Below are 8,021 nucleotides of genomic sequence, written 5' to 3' on the forward strand. Positions count from 1 at the left end.
TCATGTCTACATGCTGAGAAGCGTCCGGATAGTTTGGCACGGCTACACACGCACCGATACTGTTGCCAGCGGGGTAACTGGGAACCTAGCCTCCGTCAGATTGGGTGGCCAATATGAGGCCTGTAGTCAGTCAAAATTTACCGCATGTCTCCTTGCATCGCCCCGTCTTATTGCTTACCCCCTCTGTCTTCCCTCGATTATACATTGCAGCCACTGTTCTTTGGAGAGCCCAGGCGATGGGGCTCCATGAAAGCTGTATGTTGTCGTGAGTTGTGCTCTCTTCACCGGTACTATCGTGGATGCTCGAGTGCCGCGCTCTAGTCTCACTGTGAGAGAATGGACCGGACCCCCGAACTCGGACCCGGAATGTGGCTCTATTTGTGGGACTCTGTGATTATGGTGGGCTGGATCGCTGCCCCTGGCCGGGCCGTCGTCGGGTACGTCATCCACGCCAAAGGACTCGTGTCTCGAATCAGGACCACCGTCTGTCGGAGCAAGCTTGGTCTTTGGTAAGCCATATCCCTGGAAACACCTGCACCGTATTTGGTGTCAATGCTTGAGACCACGCAGCTTTCGTTCCACGCCTAGTCATCCGATAGCATTCAATCGTTGCAAGTTGCAACAAGAGGGTGCCCATGCGCCATCAAGTGAGGGCAAACAGGAGCCCAGTTGGAGAAAGTCTCCGGGTATCTATTTTATATAAACCGACAGCTTCGTGACAAAATGGCATGCGGGCAGCGCCGACATGTTCCAGATGCAGTTATCCCTAGCCAAGCCCCGCCCCTCTTCACATGCAAGACACGATCAGCTCCTGTCCCAGCCCACTCCGCTGAACACCTGTCCAATGGCACCGAGTACCGTATCGACGATGGACTTAACGAAGCCCTGGCGCTTGTTCTTGCCAGATGAATCCCGCAGGGGGTCCTCGCTTCCCATTGTAGGCAACACGTTGTCGCTCGCGGACAAGCTCACGAAGAGCGCGAAGGGGACCATCCAGACGCAGAGGCCAAAGTAGGAGGCGATCTCGGTGAAGCTCGGGACGTCGGGCTGGTCGTAGTAGGAGTGCATGTTGGAGTAGGATTGCTGCTGGGCGGCGGAGAAGTGGCGGAACCAGAGGTAGTGATTGACGAGGACGAGAACTGTAGCTTGCTGTCAGCTTGGGCTTTCTAGGAAAGCAGCTTTTGGGGAAAGACATACCACACGAGGCCAGGAACAGAGGGTCAGTCAGCTGCACGAAGGGGAAACGCCGCATGTTGCCGAGGTACACGACGTGGGAGACGATGCCCATGAGGGTCAGCTTGAAGGGGAACCGGTCGACGACGCATAGCAGGAGCTGCAAGGCCATGATCGAGTAGATGAGCTTCGTGAGCAGCTTCTTGGCGGTAACCGTATGCTCCTCGACGAGTTCAGAGAGGTAGTAAAGACCCGAGGCTGTGGGAATAGCTACGTCAGTCCGCGATGCTGCCAAGGGAGACCCGGAGAACAGAGCCCGGGGGTTGGTTTACGAACCGATGGCCAGGGTCAGAAAGCAGAAGCCCACGATGGAGCCTAGGTAGCCAACAAGAGGTAGAATCCACATCTTGACGGCTGTGTTGTGTTGTGTTCAAAGAAGAATATGGTACAGAAAGAAAAAGAACGTGGAGAAGGCGAAGGTGGTGTTTGGTGGCGAGCAATTGTAACTGGGAAGCTTCACATTGTGTAATTAAAGCCCAGGCGCATGCTGCACGGCCACGGGAGGCGCGTCGGGACGGGGAGACAGGGACACTTTTTTGGTGGGTTCCATTTCGCAAGCGTGGCCTTTGCGCTGGAGTCTCGGAGCAGCTCATGATCCGGGGGCGGGATGACCGCGGGATGAGGTAAGCAACCGTGACTTGATCTTATCGAGGCTTATCGACCCCACCAGCTTTGTTATCTTATCGATAGCTATCCGCACCCAGCAGCCTGCGAATTTTGAAGTTTCCCACGACACAAAAATTCACCGCCCAACCTCGATGCGCCGACGTCACGAACCGCTTCCCTGACCTCCGGACCGCTGCTTGTCTCCTGATAATACTCTAGACCGTCAATTGACCGAAACATCTAGCCCATCATGTCGCGTCCTGAGGATACCCTGTTCGTCAATCTCCCCTCCGAACCCCGCCATCCAACTAACCTCCTCCAGCGCGGCCGACATCCACTACGATGACACCGAAGCGCGCAAATACACCACGAGCTCCCGTATCCAAAACATTCAAGCCTCGATGACCCGTCGCGCCCTCGAGCTTCTCGATCTCAAGGGCCCCTCCCTGATCCTCGATGTGGGCTGTGGCAGCGGTCTTTCTGGCGAGATCCTCTCCGCTGAGGGCGAGGAGGACGGCGGCCCGCACACCTGGATCGGCATGGACATCTCACCCTCCATGCTCGATATTGCGCTACAGAGAGACGTCGAGGGCGACCTGCTGCTGGCCGACATTGGTCAGGGCGTCCCCTTCCGCGCTGGTTCCTTTGATGCTGCCATCAGCATTTCCGCTATTCAATGGCTCTGCAACGCTGAGAGCAGCGACACATCCCCCGAGGGCCGCCTGACCCGCTTCTTCAACGGCCTGTATGCGTCATTACGTCGTGGAGGAAGGGCCGTGTGCCAGTTCTACCCCAAGAACGACACCCAGCGCAACATGATTACCCAGGCGGCGGTGAAGGCTGGTTTCGGCGCCGGTCTGCTCGAGGACGACCCGGAGACGAAGAACGTCAAGCTATACCTGGTTCTGACGGTCGGAGGTACGGCTGAGGGCGGCAAGGGAGGCGACATCACCAACGTTGTCAACGGCATGGAGGGTGTGGACGTCGAGGACGCGAGGCGGAAGGCGAGCGACCAGAGCGGCAAGGGAGAGATCAAGAAGGGCAGCAAAGCCTGGATTGTCAAGAAGAAGGAACAGATGGAGAGGAAGGGAAAGATCGTCAAGGCTACGTCGAAGTACACTGGTCGCAAGCGCAATATCCGGTTCTGAGGGGACCTCAGGGGCGGATGGTTTATTGCGGATGACGCATGGCATGGCGTTTTGGGTTATCGGAAAAGTTGCTTTTTTTAGAGATCGAATGCGAACCAGATACCCTCGGTCAAACAGATGAGTTCGTACCAGTGATTCCTCGGATTTCCCTGCTTGAGATTGAAATACACAGTGGAGAGGACTACGTGAATTGGAGCTGCAATTTTATGGCACAGCAGCCGCCCAAGTTGGTGCCACCTAACGATCTCATCTGCCGGAGGCCGACAAGACATGCATTCCCCTTGCTGCGCCTCCCACCATCCATTTAAGACAAGATAGGTATTTAAGTGTGAGCGATCGTGGGAAAGAATCTATTACAACTGGGCAATCCATGATCACTTTTTGGTCATTCCACGTCATCTTTCACATCGCCAGCCATCTCTGCTCAAACCCTCATTGTTCTGTTTCTGTTACTTCACAATGAAGCCGGAGACATTGGCGGTAGCCCTGGCCATAGCGAACTTCGCCATGGGCAACATGCTTTTTGGACCTTTCTATCAAAATGTCTCATCCGACGTCCTACTGCCCAGAAAGAATCCGCGGCAAAGTCAAGACGAATGGGATTCACGCAACAAGGACCTTGAAAGCAAAAAGTCGATGATTCGAGAATACGCCGCTTGTCAGATGAACTGCGCGACCCTCGCTTATGCCTGCTACATAGTTGTGGAAAGGGAATGGGTCACGAAGTGCTGCATCCCACCGAAGGCCAGGGCATGTTACTTCGCTTTTGAGGAGTGCCAGGCTACCTGTGCTTATCCCATACGATTTGAATCTAAATACTGGGACCGAGAAGGTATGGGCAGAACTTCACAATGATCAACATGGCCGATACTGATGCTGATTCCGTAGATGTCCAGGCAGCCTGCAATCGTCTGCACCATCAATGTGATGATGGAGACTATGTCGAAGAGCTTTGAGATGGAGTTTTAAATGTTTGTCTCCAGTGACCAGGAGCCTGTGAAGCGACACACAGGGAGAACAACACAACAGGCCTTCTCGTTGATACAGGAGAGCGCCCATGAAGACATGAAAGCTCCCTCCGCTGCAGGTCGATGGAAGGAATGAGAAAGCCCGAAGTGGCCTATGTCGCTTTTCTATCGCAGTGACGTAACTTTGTTTCTATACCGTCGCTCTCCGGTTGTCTCGGTGATACTTTTGGGTGCTGGCTTCGATGAGGGAGTGGAGGAACATGCCAGAATAGTTCAAACTTGCGTTCAAACCGTCAAGCGCGAACGGGATGTATTTAAGGGGTCATATTCCCCGCAATCGTTTTGCTTCCAATCTTTTTTCACACACACTACACACCACAATTCCTGCCCTCACCTTCCTCGGCAAAATCGGTAGCCACAACATCCACTTTCAAGCAAAATTCTTTCCAACAACCCAGACTCAGCTGTGACCATGAAGTTCTCTACGGCTACACTGTCGACAATCTGCATTTTGGCACCTGCTACTGTCTTAGCTGGTCCTTGTGCATATAGCACTTGCTAGTTGTTATTGTTGTTATTATTCTATTTTTCGACGTTAGAGCTAGGCTCAGATCGCTCCCTAGGGTATACGTCGTGTAGGGTAGGCCTATATATCTATAAATCTAATATATACTATTCCTGCTCCTCAAATTAAGCGTCTTCTAGTTAATTACCTCCTATATATAATATTTCTAGGCCTAGAGGCTACTTTAGCTACTAAAGATAGTATAAGTATCCTCTATTTCTAGCTTATATTACTTAGTTAAGGCTAATACTATAGAGGTTTAAGCTTTATTATACTAAGGCTAGTATTATTATAAAATCTAAGTAGGAGGCCTCTAGTTAGTAACTTATTATAACCTATAAGTAAGGATAACAGTTAGTTAACCTACCTTAAGCGTTAAGCAGTTAGGATAGGATATTTATACTATAGGACTATAGGAATAATAGGAACTTACTTAGAAATAGTATAATAGGGTAAGGGAGAAAACTTATTAATTATACTAAGCACTCCACTCTAAACAAAAACCCCCTAAAAATACCTAAACACTTATATACTAATTTTCTAAATAGCTATAAGAGATATAAAAGTGAATATATAAATATAAGTCTAACTAACTTATATTTTATCTATATTTTCTACTCTTATTATACTTTAAGTTATATAATCTTATAAGAGAAAATAAGTTACTAAAAAGAAGTTTAGTAATATTATCTCTATAATATTCTACCCTATTTTTACTTTAAATAATTAAAGAAGTATAATAGGGATTAAAAAAGAGGATAAAAGTAGAGCTAATTAAGGCTAAAAAGGCTTAAAAATACCTATCTTTATTTAATTTTTAAAAAGTAAAAATTACTAAATTTTTTCTATAAACTAAACTAAAGAGTTTTAAAAGCTTTTCTAGAGGGATAATTACTAAAGTTATTAAGAAAAATAGAAAAGGTATAAAAATAAATATATTTCTTATTTATCTACTTAGTCTTTTTTATTATAAGCTAACTAAACCTCTATCTACTTATATAAGTTATTTCTTTCTATAATAATACTTAATATTTATAAAGCTACTTATTTAACCTCTTATTTTTAAATTAAAATTACTAAAAATTCTAAGTTCTTTACCTCTTTTTATATATCCCTTAAGTTTTTTATATATTAAAAAGAAGAAGACTTAATTAACTTTACTTTATATACTTAATTTATTTTTTAGCTTTTAACTTATACTTTCTATTATTTTAGCTAATAGTTAGTCTTTTTATTAATTCTTTCTTAATATAAGCTTAATTATAATCTTCCTTTTAGATTTCTTTAGTTTACTATATATTAAGTATTATCTATCTTTTTAATATAATTAGAACTAAAAAAGTATTTTAAAATTATATAGCTTAAACTATATCTTTAATTAAATTATCTTAAGTAATAAAAAATTATTTTAAGATTAAGTTATTAGGTCTATTTACCTTAAATAACTTAAGTTTCTTAACTCTTTTCTTAATCTTTATATAATAAAGTTCCCTTTATTTATTCTCTATTTTAACTTATATATTTTTAACTTTATTTAATACTTCTTTAAGGTAGTCTTTTTTTTTATAATAATAATAAAAGTTATAAGATTAAGGTTATTATTATAAATTATATCTTCTATTTTATTAGTTTCCCTTAGAGGGATTAGGTTTTCTACTTTAACTTTAATTAACTCTTAAGTAATTAATATTTAATTAAGTATAGCCTCTCTAAAACTTATATTTCCTCTATTTTCTTATTATTCTTCTTACCTTTTTCTTTTTAAAGCCTTTAATTAGTTTTTAAATTTAGTTTTAAGTTTTAGTTTTAAGCTTTTAAATAAGGTATAAAAGCTAAATTCTTTAATAATAAGCTTAACTTAATAATTAAAAAAGTTCTTATAAAGATTTAAATTAACTTCTTAAGCTTTAATAGTAGTTTCTAAATATAAAGCTTTAATATTAAAGATACCTTATTAGATAATATATCTAATAAAGTCTATAGTATAAAAGCTATACTTCTATAAATCCTCTTTTAATTTAATTTAGAGTTATAAAATAATAAAGGAAGTATAATTAATAAGCTTTTAAGTTTTTATTAATACCTTATAAATTCTATACTAATTATAAACTAGCTTAACTATAATCTTAAAAGAGGTCTCTAACTTACTTAAGTTACTATTATTAGTAATATCTTATATACTATCTAAATAGAGGTATAAGCTATTTCTTTAATTAATACTTAGGCTTATATATTTTCCTCTATTATTATATTATAAAAAGATAATAAAATTATATAAAATAAGCTTATTAGCTAGGACCTTATAATACTTTACTTTAAGGTTATTATAGAAGGGGACTTAAATAATAAAAACCCTTATATACTATTCTTTAATTATATCTCTAATAGTTAGGTTATAAGCTACTTTAATATAGAAACTTAGATATATTATAGAAGTTAAGAAGGATTTTTACCTATATACCTTATTCTTAAACTCCTTAAATTAAGTTTTCACTATTATTATAAGAGAATCTACTTTATTAGTATTTAGTTAAAGTTATATTAGTAAGATTATTATTAATTTATATCTATTTAGGTATTAAGAAGGATCTATCTTAATTAAACTTAAGTACTCTATAAAGCTTATAAGGTATAATAAAGGACTTAATAAGCTTTACTATTTTAAAAATAATCCTAAAAAGTTTTTTATTAAATTATATAAACTAAATATACTTAGTCTTATTTAGTTTAGTATTTACTATACTAAAGTAGTTAAGATAGAAATTAAGAGGTTAAAGAGGTTATTCTCCTTATAGGAGTAGAATAGCTATATCTATTACCTATAAAGTCTCACTTTAAGAAACTAATTAGTTTTTATAAAGGTATATAATATAAAATATAAGTTTTTACTTAATTCTATTAATTTAGTTAATATCCTATATAGTTTTATAAACTTTCTAAGACTTAAGATTATAGTTTTTAGAAAAGAAAAACTAAAGAATAATAAGAATAGTTTAGTAAGATATTATATAAAGTTTTATAGTAGTTTAGAGGAAGAATTATTAAATAATAAGTATATAAAATTNTAATATAAATAAGTTTATATTACTATTTATCTAAATTATAATAATTAGATATTTTAAAAAGAAGGGAAAAGTTAAAAAGGTAAATTTATAATAAGTAAGGGGAGGTTAATTATAATATTAATAATTTTTATTAAAAGTTAGTAAGAGTAAGTAGAAAGAAAAAAAGTATAATTTTTAAGTTATATAAGTAATAGTTAAGCTTAGTTAAAGTAATAGTTAAATATAAAAATACTTATTAAAGTAGAGTAGTTATTATATATATAAATATATAAAGATATTTAATAAAGAGTTAGTAAGTTAAAATACCCCCTTTTATAAGTATTATTAAAGTAAATTTAGTACTAATAACTAATACTCTTTCTAAAAATATAATTTTTAAATAAAGAAAGAGCTAGTTAGGTATATAAAGTAGTTTTTTTTAAGAGTAAATTTTTAG

The 8,021-nt window shown here is 39.1% G+C and overlaps 2 protein-coding genes across 2 annotated transcripts; one reads left to right on the top strand and one right to left on the bottom strand.

Moving 5' to 3' along the window:
* Positions 1 to 804: 804 nt before the first annotated feature.
* GCG54_00001132 (Protein SVP26) lies at positions 805 to 1,579 on the bottom strand (the record flags this gene model as incomplete). The annotated part of the gene is made up of 3 exons (XM_045401256.1): positions 805 to 1,139; positions 1,198 to 1,443; positions 1,510 to 1,579. The coding sequence occupies 3 exons, from the start codon at positions 1,577 to 1,579 to the stop codon at positions 805 to 807; spliced, it is 651 nt and encodes a 216-aa protein (XP_045259181.1).
* A 510-nt stretch (positions 1,580 to 2,089) lies between these two features.
* Positions 2,090 to 2,987, top strand: GCG54_00001133 (18S rRNA (guanine(1575)-N(7))-methyltransferase; the record flags this gene model as incomplete). The annotated part of the gene is made up of 2 exons (XM_045401257.1): positions 2,090 to 2,112; positions 2,162 to 2,987. The coding sequence occupies 2 exons, from the start codon at positions 2,090 to 2,092 to the stop codon at positions 2,985 to 2,987; spliced, it is 849 nt and encodes a 282-aa protein (XP_045259182.1).
* Between the last annotated feature and the right edge of the window lie 5,034 nt (positions 2,988 to 8,021).

Source organism: Colletotrichum gloeosporioides, assembly GCF_011800055.1.
Source record: "Colletotrichum gloeosporioides strain Lc1 chromosome Unknown consensus_81, whole genome shotgun sequence".
In the NCBI taxonomy this organism is placed as follows: domain Eukaryota; kingdom Fungi; phylum Ascomycota; class Sordariomycetes; order Glomerellales; family Glomerellaceae; genus Colletotrichum; species Colletotrichum gloeosporioides.